The sequence below is a fragment of the Anas acuta genome, chromosome 1 (genome assembly GCF_963932015.1).
Source record: "Anas acuta chromosome 1, bAnaAcu1.1, whole genome shotgun sequence".
NCBI classification, from domain to species: Eukaryota; Metazoa; Chordata; class Aves; order Anseriformes; family Anatidae; genus Anas; species Anas acuta.
In genome coordinates, this window is record NC_088979.1 from 122,679,353 (window position 1) to 122,699,596 (window position 20,244).

The following is a 20,244-nucleotide window of genomic DNA, read 5'->3' on the forward strand; positions in this document are numbered from 1 at the left end:
TTCACAGGAAAATGAGGCAATCTACTTAAATGAACTCACAGTTTTAGAGTCACTTAAAACTTACTTTGAAAAGCAAATGATAATTTGGTAATTTGCTAGTCTTAGCAATAGGTCATTTTTCCCCCCATCTTTTCAATTCAATTTCATCATATCTTGCAACACTGTATCATACCATATTCTTTCAATGGAACCTGATAAAGTCAGGCTCTGCTTTAAAGATACACCGTTCCTGTTCCACACCTTAATGACCAACTACAACACCATCCCCATTCTACCCCCATAACACCAAATTCTAGAAAAAAATCATTTTTAATATTTTACTGCATAACAGTTTAACACTCCAGTATCAGAAAAAAACATGCAATAATCTGTCAATATTTATTAATACTTGATTTGTACTTTTGACTTACTGTTAATTAAAAAGATTTCTAGTCCTATTTTTCTTATTTTTTTAAACATAGCCACTGAATGTCATAAGTAACTACTATCAGATACAAGAATGGGTAGGACCACATCATCATATTTACCTCTTTAATTTTGTTCCTCTTCTCTCGAATATCCGGGTCTGCTGGTTCTCCACTGTTTATCCCTATAAGATTTGGTAAAGGAACAGGGGGCAGTGGCTTGCTGTCTTTCTTTTTCAACTCTTGCACTACTTTGTTCTTTTCTGTCTGAATCTCAGCTTGTATCTCATCACGTGATTTCTTCAATTTCTCCTTAGCCTCTTCCAGAGCCTTTTCATGATCTGCTCGGATCTTATTTCTCAGACGTTCCTCTTCTTCTCTAGAGACACAAATGCTAGTCAGCATCTCATTACTAAAAATACATTGATCATAAACAAACTGCAGCTTCAAAACAGAAGCCACATTCCAAGTTGGTTTACTCTAAATAATTCTAATGATTCAGACAAGTTTATTGCGTAGAAATGTGCATTAACATATTTTAATTTTGCCATGAAGCTCAAAAGATGAACAGCACACACATCAGTGAAAGTATTGTAGAAAAATGTACCATAAGGTATTCTGGATTATACCTAAGCACCTTTGCTTATCTATTCAAGACTTTAGAAAGGAAAAGCTCTACATCCTGTACTTCAACTACAGGATATACGCACAGGCATATCTAACAATCAGTCTTAATATAATCAAAAGGGCTCTTCCTCACCTTCTGCACAATAATACATCACATGCAACTTGTCAAGATCTGGAGTAATAACTACAAAAAAATTGCAGTAAGGCCCTTATTAACAATGAGATCGCAGCAAGAGCTGTAAACTCCATCACGCTCTGTTTTGCCTTGAATTCAGTACTTATTGTTCTGATTGGTATCATCTATAAATCTCACAAACTAAAGGCAGAGTTAATTATAAAGCAATTTAAGAACACAAGGGTTTTTAATAAAGCATGCCTTTGAAACTCACTGTTGCCAAAAGCAACAATATCTTGGTTCTAAGCACAATCTTGCACCATGATCTTTAATGATCAGTAAAAGATGAGAGTCACACACAAAACAAGGAGTGCTGTTTTAAAGCCTGTATTAAAAAAGAGGTTATTCTAACAAATGAAAAATGTCCTAAAATACTTAAAAGCATCAGGAAAATACACATCATGACCCTCAACATAACAAAACCTTTTTATTTTTCTTTATAGAGTTGTTCAATGACCAATGTAAGCCAAAATAGTTGCAGAGATTAAAAACAATACACTCCCTACCCTCTGCCTCCCTGGACAAAAAAAATACTCTTTTGCCAAAAAACATTAAGTGGATAACGGAAAGAAGAGAAGGCATGCAGCAAACCACATAAGAGATACCAAGCTTGGCCTAACCACTTTTAGTAGGAGCTGAGTCACTTGACACAAATGACATTTTTTTTTCCAGTGTATTGAAGCAGTACTAATGAAAAGGAACAATCGCTTTCTGATACATGACAATCAAAAGCCAATCCAAAATTCACAGAAAACACAACCATGGGATTAACTCTTAACCATACATTAACAACAAAAAAAGTAGAAGATACCTACATGTTTAAACTGGGCTACTTTTCCTATAAAATTTATTAAAAATATTTGACATCTATGATAAACTGGTAACATTTCAGAGATTCAACCAAACTAAGTAACAGATTGGGGTGTTGCATTGGAATATTTAGACTGCAATATTTAAGAATATGGACAGACCTTACTGAGCTTTCCAAGTAGAGCAGAACTGTTTTTATTAACCTCATAGATCATGTCATGACTATTATACAGCACTGTTTCACCTTTCCAAAATAGGTCGGAGAACAAAGGCAATATGAGTAACTTGCATGAAGTTATGTTTTACATGTTTTAGACAAAAGACATTCTGCTTTCTTTACAGTGTCTACTGCATTTTTAATAATGGCTACTGGGATGCTTCAAGTATTAATAGGGGCTTTGAGACACAAGCAGGAAGGATTAAAAAAATCAAGCAGCCATATCTCAAAGATGATGAAAATAATAATAATAAAAGGATAAAAACACTTGCACTCTGGATATAAAAATATTGCCAGATGGTTTGCAGAATTGATCTAAACTGGGGCAGAGAGAAAAGAAGCCCACAAATTAAAAAAAAAAAAAAAAAAAAAAAGAAAAGTATTTTAACAGCACCTAAAAGAGAATAGTCTAAGGATATGCTTTTCCTGAGCAGATGTGACAACGTAAACTTGTAACTACTGCCCTACAATGATAAGGCGGAGCATAGTAAGCATACTCACACACATCTTAAAAAAGCTCTTCTTCCATCTACTTTTTTATTAAAAATACCTCATGAACATGCTCTCTATACTGTATGCCAATACTCAGATTTCCAAGAGAAAGCACAAAAGGTATCCATCAGAAATAAACTTCTAAGAACAGCTGTTATACAGAATAGACTAGACTATTGCAGGCCATGTACCAATTTAGGAATGGAGGAAATTCAAAATGTCTTCTCTAACACAATTAAAAGGTAAAAACTTCTTCAGAGTAGAGGGAATATGGAAAGGACACTCAAGCAGATTAGAATGGGAAGAGGCGCATAATAACCCTATTGCAGAACATCTCAAATTAACCAGATAAGTTGCAGTAAAATAGATAAAAACAAATTGAAAGAAAAAAAAAAAATCACCAACTTGTCCCAATATTTTAAATGCATCATTCTAGAAATAGGAGTCTTAATGTATTAAAGCGATAGTCTACATTTCAGCACAGAAAAGAAATGTAAGATAAGGACTGCTATGTTTTGAGATGCATTAGTTAATGAAAGTTTATGTTCAACGTAACGTACAAAATAGAAATCAGAATTAATGCAGATATAAAGCACGCTGAAACGTTAATGAAGTGTTAATGCACTAACTAGCATTTTCTGATTTTAAACTATTAATTCTCTTAATCTTAAAAAACTGCTTTTGAAAACCGACTAAAACTAAAGTGGATTCCCTAAATTTCTTAAAATCCAATTGAATACAATTTCAGTTACTGTCTCACAAACTTTATTTGACAATTTCTATCCTCCTGGACTATAAAAATGTTTGGGCTAAATATTTCTATAATTTAGCACAGTAATAACAGAGCAATCCCCATAGATTAATCCATTTTGTGTAAGGTGTATGACAGTTACAGTTCTCTGATGAAGGATTATCTAAGTCAAAGTGCAGTAAATCGGGCTTCTCGTTCAAGAAATGCACAGTTCAACCCCCCAGTGCACTAGCCCTGACTGTTATCACATAAATACACAGTATATTTTTAAGTTAAAATGTATATACATCTCAGCTGCACTCTTTAGCTCAGCACATGAGCTCAAGGACTTTAAGGCACATTTTGTTCGCAGTTTGACATAATCTGACATCACTTGATAACACATGCTGTCAACAAAAAGCTTTGTTACACAGACCGTTGTATTAGCACTTTGTTTTTTTCTTAAGTGCTATTATGTTTGCAATTAAAAATTATAGTAGCACTATTACCTTTATATATTTCATCATGAGAATTGTAATGAAATGCTTTAACAGATGCAATGACTGAAAGGCTTTTAAAGAATTTCTTCAGCCACTTTTCATAGTATCATCCACGTCACATTCAGTTTCTCCTAAACAATGAAAATGAAGCACTGAGCTCCTCTTTATGACCATCAAATCCAATCTCATTAATACAGATGAATAGTAGCAGTCCTTCAAAAACTTGAAACCATAGGTCTGTAGTCTGGAAAGCTTTTTTGAAGCTAGCAGAAGGTGGCTTTGTGGGAGATGCAGCTAGACAGAATGAGGTAGCCAGAACTAGAGATCATTTTGCACAGTCACATTTTCACTAAGAAAGAGTATTCTGTGCAGAAACCAAAGACATGGCTTATGGAGAATGAGAAACAGGAAGCATTATTGAAGTATTTTGATTCTTAAATGTTCAGTGTGGGGTTATTGTATTTTGGAAGCATGTTTCTTGTTTTCAAACTCAGTATCTGGAGGCAAGTGATAACATTTACCTTTTGACTAGATCTATTAATGGTTTTGCTAGTAAACACTGAAATCAGGTTTTTCCGTGAGGCTCATCCTTTGAAAAAAAAAAAAAAAAAAAGGAATTTTTAGAACATGATAATTATGCTTTTCAGGCCTTCATAAAAAGATGTTCATGGTATATCCACATGAACCTAGTTTGCAGAGGCTACTTTACAATAAATGTGCTTTATCTGTAGATATAAAATTTTTGGTAAAGCCTGTGGTTAACACACATGTACCCAAAGACAATCCCCCAAAAAGATGTGAAAAAAATTAACTATGTTTGAGTAGCTAGAGTAAGTGTGACTCACTAAAGTGTGCCACTGTAGTAACATGCTTTGTGCGTTATCACAACTTTGTGCTACCAAAATCAAACACCATGAAGATTCTACCTAAGTCCTTCCCTTTAATTTTCAGTCCCAGGACAAGTAATTGGTGTTGAACCTTTCTACCATCCTCATTTATTTCCAGATTCAAACAAAGCATATGAAACAGCCATAACTCAGAAAAGTTTTGAACTCACGTCTAAACTACTACTGAACTACTATATACATTTATATAGTAGTTTTGATTTCTACAGCTCTATAACCCAACAAGATTCATTAAGGAGGTCTGAATGACAGTCTACTTTCCTTCACCCACTCAGCAGTATATTTAAGTGTTTGAAGAAAATATGCAAAGACTCAATATTAAGATGAAAAGCTCTAGCACTAACTGTATGATCAGCCAAAAGTCTTCCAGGAAGTGACATTTTGAAACAAACATACGAAAACAGTAAGATGAAGAGAAAGGTCAACAGGTATTTGAGGGAGTTTACAGTAGATAGTACAAGAGCTTCTTCTGCAGACAGAAATTCACTGTGCAATTACCAATGATGGACAGCCTGAGCTGCAAGAAATGTCATATTGTATGTTCCAGCTGAAGATGTATTTTACCAAATATATTGAAGTATATGACCTTAGCAAAAGAAAAATCACACTCCTAAAAAGTCACATCACTTTTCTTGAGTTCTTAGGCATTATGACATAAGTGAAAATACATAATGAAGTTGTGAAAAGATTTGAAATGTGTGACCAACTGAGACTCCCCACTGCCTCCCACTCCCCACCGAACAGCACCCAAATGCCAACAAACTCCTCATCCAGTATAAGAAAGAGTCAGCAACAGTTCAATGTGCGTAGATATCATTACATTCAATAAATCATGGAGATAAAGAAGAGAGACCTCAAAGGACCAAAACTAAGAACATATTTGCAATTGAATAAAGATTGGAAACAATCCCAGCATAAACACATATCACAATGTGTCAAAAACGGTTTCCCTACCCAACTATCCCCCTGCTCCAGGCAACGCTAGCAAGCTCTTACAATACACACCATTTGGAGTAATTCTTCAAAAACCTTACCTAAAGCAAAGCTATTGCTTCCTTTAGTCACCCCAACAGCTTGTTCTAAAAATTTTGAGACAAAATAGAGAGGTCTACGTACCATGAAACTACATTGGTAGCATCTTTAAAACAAGCAATATTAAAAGGATCATCAAGTGGATGCAAGGACCATAAATAGACCCAAATAATTACAATCTGAAACTAGACAAGTGCATACCAGAAACAGGTGCAAGTTTCTTAAACAATCACTGTAGTTAACTATTGCAGCTGCTTATGCAAGAATATTGTACACAGTCGGCACAAGCAGACAAAATGTCATTCGGAAAAGACCACAAGTTGTAAGCCTTGATAATAGAATCAGTAGGTGAATCTTTATGTGCTACAAATATGCATGAGGTAGGGAAGTTTCTGAACTTAAGAGTAGCCACTAGAGCTTCCCTTGCCCTGATGACTTTTAATGCAAGTCTCTCCTACCTGCTGTGAGAGAACAAGCTTTTGAATAACTGATCTGGAGGAAAAGAAAAGAAGAAAAAAAAAAGCTTTAAAGCTCTTTCATTCAAGATTTAAAAAGAAAACAAAATTAAAGGAAAGAAAACTGGTGACCAGCAACTGCTCTCCCACACTAAAAAGCATAGCATAGGGTTACCAAAGCAAGACAGCAACCAGTTTATTATTGTTTGGATTCTCAGCAGATGGGTAGACAAGAAAAAAAAATTTGAGTCAGTGACTCAAAAAACATTTCACACATTAAGTATTAAAGTTGCTTTTCCTTCCAACATACACCGTTTTATAACACACACACACATTACAAGCCCATCATGTTTTCCTAGGATATGGAGAATACACTTTCAAGCCATGCAAGGACATAGGTTAACTTTCTGGGCGATGAGAGGCAGCAGATAGTAACTAAAGGTACACACTTCTGGAGTGGTTCCTTTTAGACAAAGGTGACAGTAGAACTTATTTCTAGCAGATGGTTACATTGGCATTGACAGGAGGTACTCATGTCATAACATAAACAAGTGTTTCCTTATTCAAGCACTTTTATCCCTCTCCCTCTAGTTTCAGAAATTTGTCTTGCCATTGCACTTTCCCTTGATCTTCATGTTCTTTTTTCCCATCTTCCTTTACTATTATTGATACCGAGTTATCCTCTGCTAGCTCGCTTCTTTGCTGTTCTTCAAGGACAGTTGCCACTCCAAACACCAGTCCTCCTCACTTCCGTCAGTCAAGTTCTTTGGACTGTGCTAAGGAAAGGTGAGAAATAATTCAATGACACAGTTGCTTCCCTTTAATACTAAATAACCGCTCTTAAACTGCATATAGGCTTTCTGCAACACACTTCTTTCCACCTGTGAACAATAAACAACACAATAGAATAGTTCAGTTAGAAGGAACCTACGAAGATCACCCATTTCAACTGCCTGAACACATCAAGGCTAACCAAAAGGCAAGGCATATTATTAATGGCGTGAACCAAATGCCTCTTGAACACCGACAGTCATGGGGCATCAACCACCTTGCTCAGAAGCCTGTTTCAGGGTTTGACCACCCTCATGGTCAACAAATTTTTCCTGATATCCAGTCTGAACCTCCCCAGCACAGCTTTGTGCTGTTCCCTTGTGTTTTACCATTAGTTAACAGGGAGAAGAAACTGGCGCTTCCTGGTAATGATGTGTCTGATTTCTTTTAATTTTTTTTTTTTTTAATCTTAGGCCAAAAGCCTGGGCCTTCAGACACTTTCAGCACAGCTCTCAAATTCCTCTCTGTGATGGAAGCTCACAGATTCCGTTCCAATCTCTCTTGTAAAGCAAAAACCTCAGTCTCCAACATTTCTTTGCAGATAGCTGGGTGTCACCTTCAAGTCCAATGAACCGTAACTTTTAATCTTCCTCCCACGTCTTCTGCTCAACAGTGCAAATTTCTCCATTACCCAGATTGCTTGTGTCTGGGCATTTTTATTTTTTTTCCAGAACTTAACAACACCTAAGATTTTCCTACCTTGTTTCCACATATTTTAAACATGGTCTCTCTTAACCCATTTGTTTAGGGAACCCTCACAGCTTGTTCTGTTCATTCAGCAATCCTGTCAGGAAGACATTTATCAGCTACTTACATCCTTACACTGCCTTGCTGCATTTTCTTTCTGCAAAACTTGTTACTCATTATATATATTTTTGTTGTCACAATGGCAAGAAAACAGCCACTTTTTTAAGTCCAATGTTAAATTTACTAATTCTTATGGCTGATCATTAAAGGCCAATGCTTGTTGTAACTTCTGTATCTATCTGTACCCAACTGTTTTCCTTTATCTTGTGATACAGATAGGGTCCTTTGAAGCAGCTCTGGAATAATAATATTTAGAGAGAATTTCAAAAATACAGATTGAATGGGCACTCAAGAGAACTTGCCAAAGGGACTGGACAGCTGAAGCACATCCCTTATGCATGAAGAGCAAGCCCACTACAAAACTAAAAGCAAAAAAATTCCTTAGTATTGATAGATATGCTAAATTCAAGTTAATGCTTTTCTTGGCACTTGAAAGCACTGTCATAGCCTGCACAGTCAGCTTAATTTTTACTTGGTGAAGAAAGGCAGAGGTTTTCTGCAAACACTCTCCAACAGTTGCATTCATAATAGCAGCTAGACATTTGTCAGTGCTAAAAAGGGTCACTAGAGACCATGTAAGCATTTTATGCTTACCGTAATTACAAAACTAGGATATTTCATGTATCAGCTCATACAGATTTTTCAGATTAATCAAACCAACTATTTCAGGAAGACATTCGATTCAACAGATATTAACAAAAAATTAATTAACAAATAAATATAAATTAACACAATGCTTTACACACATTTTCAATACTGCATAAGCAAGCTTACTGTTTTGTGTGTAGTGTCTTAGTGTGACTCGACAAAACACTTAGAAAATGCAGTTGATGCGTAAAGTTCAAAAATGTAGAGATTTCAATCACTACAGCTCTATCAAAATACTTCCTTAGATCTTTTTCATTTATATGATGTAAAAATGCATACAATTAGATTTGCCTCAAGGTACTAACAATCAAAAATAGGCATTACAACAGAACTTAGGCTGATTAAAGAAAATTCATTTAATGGCTGCAGCTGGTTGCTTTTGTGCAGAATATTAAGCCTCTATAGAGCAAAGTCTCAAACCTGATTGTCAAATCACTTACAATGCTGTTTCTGAAGAAAAAAAAGCTATTTTTAGGAATTGATCTTATTTCCAAAAAAAAAATAAATTTACTAAAAGCTTATGATATTTCAGAATTCTTTATGTTTGATCAAGAAACATGAATCAGAGGAATGTTACCACCTGCCAAATGTAAAAGGATTCTAAACACCTTCTCGGCATAATATTGACTGGAGCATTTTATCTTCATTTCCAGTGTGTAACCCCATGAGACATTCTTTTTTTTTTTTTTTCCCTTAAAATAATAAAGATGGAAGAACTTTGGAAGAAGCTTGAGTGAAAATAGTATATAGACTACAGGAATGATACACAGAAAATGAAATAGGTATAGGACAAGAGCATCGGGTAGGATAAAAAGAAGTGAGCAAGACAGTAAGAACAAATATCTGGAAAAGTAGAGTTCATGTTGATACAAGATTTTAACAACACCAAAAATCTTGTAAGATACTTTTAAATTCAAGAAGCCTATTACACTTAATGATGTCAAAATAAAAATTTCCACTCCAAACCTCTCTAGCTGGAAACTGTTGTGTAAGTTTAGATATGTATATAGTGATCTATCATAGTATTTAGACTCTATACTAATCGCACTCAAGTCCTATAAAGCATTTGCCAACATCTTGCATGCTGTATTCATTCCTGATTTACAAGACTTACCGTTTAGATCACAGCAGAATGACACATAGCTGGTCTTGAGATACTGAGAAAACAATTACACAGAACTGCGTTCCCATACAACAGCAGTGCATCATCTGCTAAGCACACTTACATATAGGACAAACAAAGCAGTCCCACTGCTGTCAATAGCACAAATCAGATACTGAAACATGCTCAAGAAGAGAGAAAGAACCAGGGCACTTCATTACACAGCATCAAGTTCTTAAGTATTATTTTATGTCCAACCTACTACTAGTGTCAAAACCAAGTTTCTTATAAGAAAAGGCATAAGCCCAACTACACAAACCAGGAAGGAAACTAAAAATGGTGCATTCTATCACAGAAGTTGCTGCAAATTCTGAAACACTACTGCATTTTCCATACAGCATGAAGTTGTTCTTTTTCAGAAGTAAACTTACTATGCTCTTTACTAAACGTGTTTATTTTTCTTTATGCTACACAAAACTAAGTATATACTCATTTTTTACAACACTTAAAACAAAACTGCTTTGATGGCAACGTTTTTCCTAGCAAAACCACAATCCTATTTAAGCTGCCCAACATCCAATTAAACAGAATCCCAAAGATAGCCAGACTTAGATGGCTGATTTCAGATTACTTAAATGTATATATATTCAAACACCTGAAAACCAAGGCACCACAAAATTACAAGTTCCCACTACACCTTAATTCTCAACCTTTTGAACACACGTAGAACAACTAGCACTTCCTACACTACTTAACATTTTAATGTTCCCTGGAGTGAAAAGTTGTGTTTTGTTTTGTTTTTTTTTTTTAATGCAGTTCTTACATAACTTTTTTACCTACAGAAAATGAATCATGAGTCCCTTTTAGCATAGCACCAGCATCTGTTTCAGTATATGCTGTGAGAGCTCGCACTACATCTTCAGCACTACTGTACCGACTTGCTACTCCTTCACTCACTGCACTAGCTACATTGCCTTACAGTTATACCAAAATGGGACAGGTTCATAATCCAGCTCTGCACAGGAATTTTGGAAGGAGATGGAATAGGAAACAAGAATAAAGCAACAACAAAAGAACTCTAATTATATATGTACAGTACAGACAGCATCCTTGCTCTCCCTTCTTTCCTGATCTTCTTCCTGACCCTAGAGTTACAAATTCCTCCCCCTTCTGTACATTATACTCCCAGAGGAGAAAACAGTTCCTGGAGGCATGCACAAAATCTTCAGGAATCAATGAAAGGCCCCACACAGTCTCCAGAAACTGAACAAGTCCTAAGGCAGGAGTCTTAACCAGCTGAGAAATTCTCTGTCCTGAATACTCACATTGTGAAGACAAAAAGGAATTTCTTATCGCATCTATTGATTATAGTATGTTTGTGTTCAGGTAGTTTAGCTCAATTAACAGAACACTGTGATATTAGCTTGACTAATATGCTACGAACCGTTTCCTAACATTTCACTTTATACAAAAACAGCAATGTATAAAAGAAAATTTAAGCAAAAGAGAAACAGGATTTCACCTGTTTACCTTTACAAGACATAGCTTGAAAACACTCTTCCAGCAGAGATCAAAGGCTTGCTGAAACCAGTATGTAAGAACATCACAGAGAAAGCTGCATGAATACCTTGCAGTAAGAAGTGCTAAATGTTAACATATTAAATACTTAATATACCAGGACAGCCTCGCTCTCCATATGTGCTATTAAACTGACAATACTAAGAACAGACTGAAAGTTTTAATTTAAAATACTAAGTCGATAACAATAAGAAAAAAATAAAACACTGAGCTGTAATATATTGCTGAATTTTAAAAGCATAAAGTAACTGAGTTTTGGAAACTAGAAAGGAAAAAAACGGTGCCATTAAGACACTTGTTGTATATAACTAAGTACATATGTATATATTTAAGAGAAAACTAAGAAGCAGCAATCACTAAAAGGTATGATAATCATTTTAGCATCCCAGTAATTCACAACTGTAATATTGGAGCTTTACATCCATTACAGACCCTATCATTTGAGCTATAGAAGATGACAACCTTCTGCTATCAGTTACTATGTAGGTCAACAGCAGAGGAAGAGAAACATACCTTAACAGGGTTTCACATGTATCAGCTTGCAGCAGGAGGCAAAAAAACAAGGCTCAGGCTACAGTTTCACATGATATTTAAGCTGATTAATGCCTAGCTATTGCCAAGTACAAGGTCCCACTCAGCACTGCACCAGCTCTGGCACTTGTCAGTGGCTGGTGAACTGACTGAGGGTCTTAACATAAAAGACTACCTAGGGGCTTGGTTGTGTTGCCCTGGACATTTGTTCACTGAGTTTTGTTGCATGGGCTTAGCAACCTGAGTTAGCTATGGTAGGGTCAGATGACAGCCAAAAGATAACATGAGGAAAGAAGCAGGAGCAATATTCTGTCTATGGATGAGTCCACACTGCCTTCCCATTACAGGGTCTGCCAGAAACAAAAGTGCACATTGTAGCTAAAAGGTGACTTATACCAAAAAACATACTAATTATAGAGCTCTGAGGTACGTAGACAGTGCCAACAGTAATAAGGGAGGGGTCTACTGGAAACTGGCAACTACTAGATATACGCATCATAATATATATTATTATATTAAAATAATGGTAGAAGAATAAATTAACTGACTGGACAACCAACACAACACCCAGACCAGAGATCACCAATGTAAGCACAAGCCCTGGCAGGTTAAGTCTTATGAAGCTCTTCCAACAGCTCCACCAACCCAACTTCCAGTCAGGGAGAAGACGGCCCTATCTTCATTGTATGCCCAAGGCAGAGAAGTCGCATGCATGAGCAGTAGAAAAACATCCCTGGATGAAGAGAATTTGCTCACCACCAGCATGGGTAACCTCTTCCAATGGCGCACGGGAGCACAACTTCTCTGGCCATGCTACACTGACTCACTGATTGCCAGAAAAGTAGACATTTTTTAGCATCAAGTCAACCAGCACATGAATGATGTCTGCACATCCACTTATGTTGTGAATTTTAGTATTGCTTACATGTAACAGCAGCATTGATAATATGCTCAGCAATATTACATAAAACAATATTCCAGCTGTAACTCAATATTCCTTGTGTTGGTTAGCATCTCTGTGCAAATCATTCTTTTAGAGCATTGGTTGCCCTAAAAAAAAACAAAACAAAAAAAAAAAAAAACAACAGAGAAAGTAAAGAAAAACTCCCTTACTCCTTATGCTGGTATTCAGGAGACCAGACAACAAGCCACTCAGTCAGTGGTGAGCTGAGCCACCTGAAAATTCATTGATCATTTAAGGCCACATCAGGCCTCCTAACAGGCTGACTGTCCAAACACTACTGCTGGAACTCAGATACAGGCAAGATTAAATGGCTGACCACATGGGAGAACAGGACATGAAATCCAAGTGTTACAGAACTGCATATTCAAGAATCTTAAAGTAAATTAAAGTAGAGACCAAGCGACAAGGTGCTGTTTTTCTGCACACAAACTCACATGAGCAATAACCCCAGTCATTCCCTCTCCCACCATCACATCTAGTTTCTACTCCTCAAGTTTATCCCAATGATATTGCTTCCTCCATACAATAAGTCACTCCCTACCACTCTAAGGCATTATTTATGCCTTACTGAGCACTCCACTGTGCTTGAAATGTCTCCTTTCCCCAGTGCCACTCTGCTAAGTCTTTGATACCTCACTCAGCCAATGCCCACCTCTTCTTGTGTCTCAGACAACACTTTTTTTTTTTTTTTTTTTTTTTTACTCTGGGAAAAAGGAGAAGGCAGCTAAAATTACTATTTCACAGCCATCCTGTATTATTTTATTTTGTTCAGTGTGTGCTTCCTATCTGCAGATTCCAAAGAAATAAATTGTTCCTTTTCATCACCAAGGCCCTCTGGTAACCCAGACTTACCCCTTCCCCAGGTTCTTGTTCCTAATCAGATACTCATTTCCCTTTTCCTTTTCCCACCCCCTCTACTGTAGAAATAAGAACTCTATCTGACCTGTAGCAATGCCTTTTTCCTGCAGCCTGTGTTCAAAAGTGGTACCACAATAAATATGGTGACTCCTTCCTTTTATAACATGAGTCTTCTCAGCTTCCAGAAGTAATGCTGAAGATCCTCACAAACCAAAGAAAAAGAGCTGAAGAAAGTTAGTAGTTTAAAGCAATAGCCATGATATGACTATTCTTTTAGCCTAAAAAGTACTCATTTTTTCAAATATAATAGTTGAGAGCTAGCAAAAATACACATAAAATGGCTATTGCAAAGGCAGAGTTGCAAACAGCATGTAGAATAGACTCTGAGATGGCAAACTTTCAGGTAAGCAGATGGCACTAGACTTCTTTGCACGGAAATCCCCCAGCAGTTTCCACAGAGCACTACAGAACAGACTACTCTCACACAGATGTTCTGTCAACACAAGCTAAACTTCTATAACACTATTTACTCACCCAGCCTGAGTTGCTTTGCACATCCCTGAAGCAACAGTGCTGTAAATATACTACTGAAAGTCCACTTGCACTACTCAGTTTTATCCTCCTCAGGCTATAATTGTTGCTATATTGCTATATGATAAGTTGATATTTTTACATCAATGTTTAAAATCACAATAGTGGTCAATGTGCATGGCACCATAAGACATGCACTCAAATGTACAGCACAGAACCTGAAGAGGAAGAAGAATCCTTGGGAGCTATTCATATAGGAAACTGACACTAGCTCTTCATTGCAGTGGGTCAACATCACTAGGGTTTTACTGCTTAGGCTGAACAAGTTCTAAAAATACAGGTCTCAGCAATTTCTCTTGATTTCTCTTACCACCAGAAAACAGTTATATGCAATCCTTCGGGTCAATACAGCTTCAATGACGGTCAATTAGCATTGCTTTGGCGTGGGAGCAGCATTTTATCAGTCTGAAAGACAGATTAGCTCCTTGCACTTAGTGTTGGCAGGATCATTCCAGTTGCGATACTCCCTTGCTACTATGTGGCAGCAGTTTAAAAAGTAGTCCTACTTCAGAGAAATTAGAAGAATTATAGAGCAATGATAGAAAAAATTAATTTTATCTCAGTCTCAGAATGTCAGTAGCTTTTAGAAGATATTTCATCATATGTCATGAGAAAAAGACAGGAAAGGAACAGCAGGCAATGGTACAAAGCCTTTACTTACTTCAAGGGGAAAAAAATATATAGGACTTATTTTATACTGTGAACCAGAAGGAATGCATAAAAGTATATCCACATTGCAGTCTCTGTCCTCTTGTAACAGTAATATTGGTTTAATTAAAATGGAAATACTCTACAGAAAGTTCTCCCATACCACACCTCTGGGAGTGGTTAGACGGAGAGAACAGCAAATCTTTATACCTCTCTACTTGTCAAATCAGCCAAATCAGTAACTGAAGACAGAGCAATGGGCTATCTGGAAATAATGATGTACTGTCCAATCTGCACTTCTCCACAGAGCAAAACTATCTCATTACTCACAAAATTCTTTAATCTTATCAATAAATCAGAGGATGAAAGACAAGTGTGTGACAAGTTATTTAGCCTTCCAAGTGCTTCCAGTAAGTTTCCACATAAAAAAATCCACCCTACTAATAAACTACATAATGATGATTCAGGAGACTGATAATTGGGTGGATCTTTTTTCCTATTAAAAAAGGGAAGAAAACCAACAGTGGGTCAGTTACTCCCCAGAACATATTTATATTTATTTATATTATATATATATATGAAATAATGCAACTCACAAAACTCAGTACATGTATATAAATTTATTATATAGAGTAAACAAGCATGCAGTACAAGTATTGATAAACCAAAAGACTGCACTCTCTATGACCCACAGTCCATCAAGAGCTTGGGCTCAGCTCGACCAAAAACTTAACGTTATGACAGGATACTCTAACTGTTTTAAGTCTCAAAAGGTAAGAAAAACAGTGAAATTGCTGAGACAGTAATTTAACTCAGAAGAAAAATACTGACAAAAGACATAAGACGTTCAGGAAAAAAAAAAAAAAAAGTTGGACTACATCAACTCAACCAGATTAAAAAAAAAAAAAAAAAAAATCAAACTACTCCAAGAAGGAAAGGCAGTTAGTATTTTCCTTCCATACACCTTCCACATCAGCAGGGACTCATCAGGCTGGTAAGCACATTAATCCTTTGCAAACTGCCTAACCAGTTAAGCAACCTGCACTACCTAGAAAATAATTGCTCTGTCTCTGACATGAAGAACCTCTGTGCATGCTAGAAGATGCCAAAACCTCATCCACAGCAATTCTGTATCTTTCATCCTTAAGAAATTAAGTTTTATGGAGGCTTTCATTTACTCTTGCTACTCAAAGTGAAAGTTAAGTTTCAATCATTCTTCATGTTTTAGAAGAAAATGAGGCAGTACTAGCCACCCATCACCAGACTTTTTTTTTTGAGACTATGCCTTGTCTTTGTGGAAGAAAAAGGTTGAGAAGAGATGGTGATGTTGTTTTAGATGCCTCAGACCACTCAGACATTTTGAATAGCACTTACAACATTCATAATCCTATTTTATTGCAACTGTCAAGCATTGAACTGAAAATGGTAGGGTCAAATTGCTAAAAATAAGTGACCAATTTATAAAAAGGAAAAGTAGAACAGAAACTGGAAGTAAAATATAAAATCAGAGACTATCTACCACAAAATTTCTTTGAACAGATTGACGTAAATAAAGATTTCTAACTCTCAGACAGTGTTCCATTTTAAGCATTACTGGACCCACCTGAAAGCAGGTGAGGCAAGGTTACGCCTGATGCAGTTTAAGGCAACTTGTCTCATGCTAGAGTGGAAGAACCCTACTTAGTTTGCACAGACTCCAGAATTTCTCCTTAGCAATGGAAGTAAGGTAGATGGAAAAAATGAATTTATATATCAAATAAAGGAGCATTTAAACATTTTATGCTTTCATATAATTCCTAGCTACTACAACAGTATATTTGAGATAAAGAAACTATAGGTAACATATAGATGTAGTAATAGTTATTCCCATAATATTTTATTCACACAATGGCACTTATATCACTATTCCAATGCAGTAAAACAATCTTAACCTCGGGATATGGTTTAGTGGGGACTGCTAGCGTTAGGTCAGAGGTTGGACTTGATGATCTTGAGGTCTCTTCCAACCTAGAAATTCTGTGATTCTGTAATATTACATAGCTTGCTTTTTTTCCTAGGAATTCCATACTATGGACTTGGAAAGGTTCAAAATAAATTGGAGTTTCCTGGGAACCTAGGAATAGCAAGTAATTATGACTTACTCAACATAATTATACACACCACTTTGGAACTGGGGATGGTTGCTGATTCGTTTTCTTTTTAGTGTAGGAAAGGAAGCGTCATAGGCACTTCCTGGTGTTTTTCTTCTTAAACTCCATTGCATTTTGAATTTCCTCAGGATCACCACCAGCAAATTCTAGAGTACAAGAAACTTTGAATTAATGTACTAAACCTGCAGTTGTGTGCTGGGAATTGATCAGGTGACTTGTGTCAGTATTTGAACCTTCCAGAACCAGTAAAGGTGGCATTTTCTTTGCAGTACTGTACATTTCTCCTGCAAGTGTTCCTGCAGGTTACATTACCACTTGAAACGTCACATATTTCATTGAGCATAATCATGTAGGCATCTTGCCAAATTGACACGAATATGTCAAGCGTCATTTTTCTTTGTAATAGCAGTAGACCGGATGATCTAGTCCCACTGTAGTGTGACAGCCAGATGCTATTCTGAGTAAATTACATCTAAGGGGGGGAAAAGGGCTGACAAGCAAACCACTACACAACTCCAATAGTATATCCCTCTGAATAAAATTAGTGATCAAGTGATTTCCATATCTGTAATACATTAAAATCAAAATAAACATTAAAAACCAAGCTAACCAAGGGCCTGGGGTTCACACGTAGAGTGGTAGTGATTCGCAAATTTTGTCAGTTTGGAAACAAGAACAAAATAACCACTGGGCATTTTACTTTATAAGCCAGTAAACTGTTCTTGTAGCCCACTCTGGCCAGCAAGCAGCTAGCAAATGCTGCAATGACAACACAGGACTGGGTGAAAGCCAGACAAAGATTCCAGGTTCTCTTCCACCACTGTTCTGCAGGCTTTGTTGCCTGTTTTGTTTGATGTTTCACATCAAGTAAGACCAAGAATCATGAAGTGCTGTTTTCTGTTTATTTGGGGGCTTTTTTGTTTGGGCTGTTTTTTGTTTGGCTGATTGTGCTGTTTTGGTGTTTTGATTTTTTTGAGGGGGAGGTGCGGGGAGGTGGTTTTTTTCACTTAATAAAAAAACAAAAAAACAAAAAAACAAAAAACTTCTTTCAGTTACCAATACAATTCTGAACGATTCCCATTCTGTTCGGGAATATCATGACAAAAAAAAAAAAGTTTATAATTTGTAATAGAAGTTCTTTGTAAAAAACTCCTGTACAACACCAGTCACCTCATTTGTTTGAAAGTTCACGTACAAGTATTGAAACAACATCAGTGACAATTGATCACCCACTTCACAGAACAGTTTCATATATATACACACATATATCAGAGACCAAGGCAAAGCTTCCATAGGTATCAATCTCTCAAGATGAGAAAGGTGACAGACAGAAAACCCTCCAAAAAAGCTATGATTACCAGGGTGACAGTTACTGCAATGCAGGTAAGTTTCCTTCTATCCCTTTCATCATCCGAGGTATGAACTACTAATACAAATAGGCAAAATATTCATACTGTATGAACTTTTCACCTTACTGATCTGGACCAACTTAGTGACAGTTAGTAGATCCAACTTCACTATTTTGAAGTACTTAAAATCAGTATCTTTAACAGTGTTGATTAACTTTATCACTGTACCTGGTATGTTACTCTATTTAAATTAGTTGTTGTTAATGTAAGAGAATTGGTTAATTCTTCAACAGCAAAACTAATTTGTTTCAATTTTCCCATTTTCTGGAAAGCACCTATTTCAGAGACCATGTTAAGATATCAAGCTGCAGCAGGGGAGGTTCAGGCTGGATATCAGGAAGAGGTTCTTTATTGAGAGGGTTGACACGCACTGGAACAGGCTCCCCATGGACACTGTTACAGCACCAAGCCTGTCAGAGTTTAAGAAGCATTTGGACTGTGCTCTTAGTCATATGGTCTGAATTTTTGGGTAGACCTGTGTGGAGCCAGGGGTTAGATTCAATGATCCTTATGGGTCCGTTCCAACTCGGGATATTCGATGATTCTATATTAATGGCTATGGACTCCACAGTCTCTGGAAGGTGAAATTATTCACAAAAAATAGAAACTTGAATTCGTTTTCCAAACGTGCCCTTTGTAACATCAGAACTCCACAGTGCAGTGAGTCCACTGATTCTTCTGCTGTATTTTCTTCTCCAGAACACTCTGCATTGCAATTCAGAATTTAATACAAGTGTTACTTAATAATTTGGAGAACATTTTCCACTCAAACAGAAACCAATGACAGCAGAACAGATGCCTTTAGGAAACTAAGGATGTGTGATTATAGCACTGGGAAAACAGACACATGCTTGCATCATCTGTAATAATTAAGTTGAAAACAGCCTTTAGTACTTCCAAGATAAATCTGATTCACAAGAGATTTAAAAGGTCACCAGAAACACGGTTCTTAGTCAAACTAGTTCACACCATTTTTTTCAAGACTGATTTTTTTTTTTTTTTTTTTTTTTTTTTTTTAAGACTTACTAAAAGTTCTGTAAAATTCTGCAAATCTCAGTAAATTGCTATTAACACACTGGACTTTTCTCTACTAACATTTCTTAAGAATCCCTCATTATTTCTACCCTGAAGATTTTAACCTATGCTCTTATATTCTGATCTCCCAAAACAGCTAGAAAAGTTTGCCTGAATATAGAAGAAAAGATCAACTGGATTTATACATCAGAAAATATGACTGCAGAACATGGATTCAAGAGGATAACAAGGTTTTGAGGGGTTTGTACTGCCTGTCCCCTTTGGGAACAATGGAGTAGGGGAGACCGTCTTATCAGGAAGATAATTTCTTATTCTCTCAGAAGTATTTCTCCCACTACTTTTGCCATCCCAAACAAATTCAGATTGTTATGGGTGTTTTTTCAGGTTTTGTTTTTAAATCAAAAAGTAATTTATGATTTCATTAAGTAATAAAAGAAGCAGAAAACTTGTGGTCCAGAAAGACAGCTATATATTAATATTTTTTAAATACACTACAGAAAGAAAGCAGTATTATGGAACAAAAGAAGAGTCCCTAACTTCCATAGAGAAAACAGTAAATAACACTTGAAATGCAATAAACTCCTAAAGATAGCAACATAACAAGAAAAATCTGTGAGGAAGTAGCACATGCTGTAAGTTATTCTTTCCAGCCAGCATGGCAAATGGGATCTTCACCATCCCACTGAAGGATTTAAGGGACATGCCACTCCTCCAACTAAGATGTTTTTCTTCCCCTTTGTGATCA

At 36.4% G+C, this 20,244-nt stretch overlaps 1 protein-coding gene across 2 annotated transcripts in view; it reads right to left on the reverse strand.

Moving 5' to 3' along the window:
• MAN1A2 (mannosidase alpha class 1A member 2) overlaps nucleotides 1-20,244 on the reverse strand; it is a 135,427-nt gene that overhangs the window by 105,223 nt on the left and 9,960 nt on the right. Inside the window, exon 2 of one of the 2 annotated variants that reach the window (XM_068698910.1) lies at nucleotides 528-783. The exons of the other annotated variant lie outside the window; for it this stretch is intronic. Within the exon in view, the coding sequence (XP_068555011.1) occupies nucleotides 528-783 (256 nt within the window). The remainder of the gene's footprint in view (nucleotides 1-527; nucleotides 784-20,244) is intronic. 2 annotated transcript variants of the gene reach the window in all.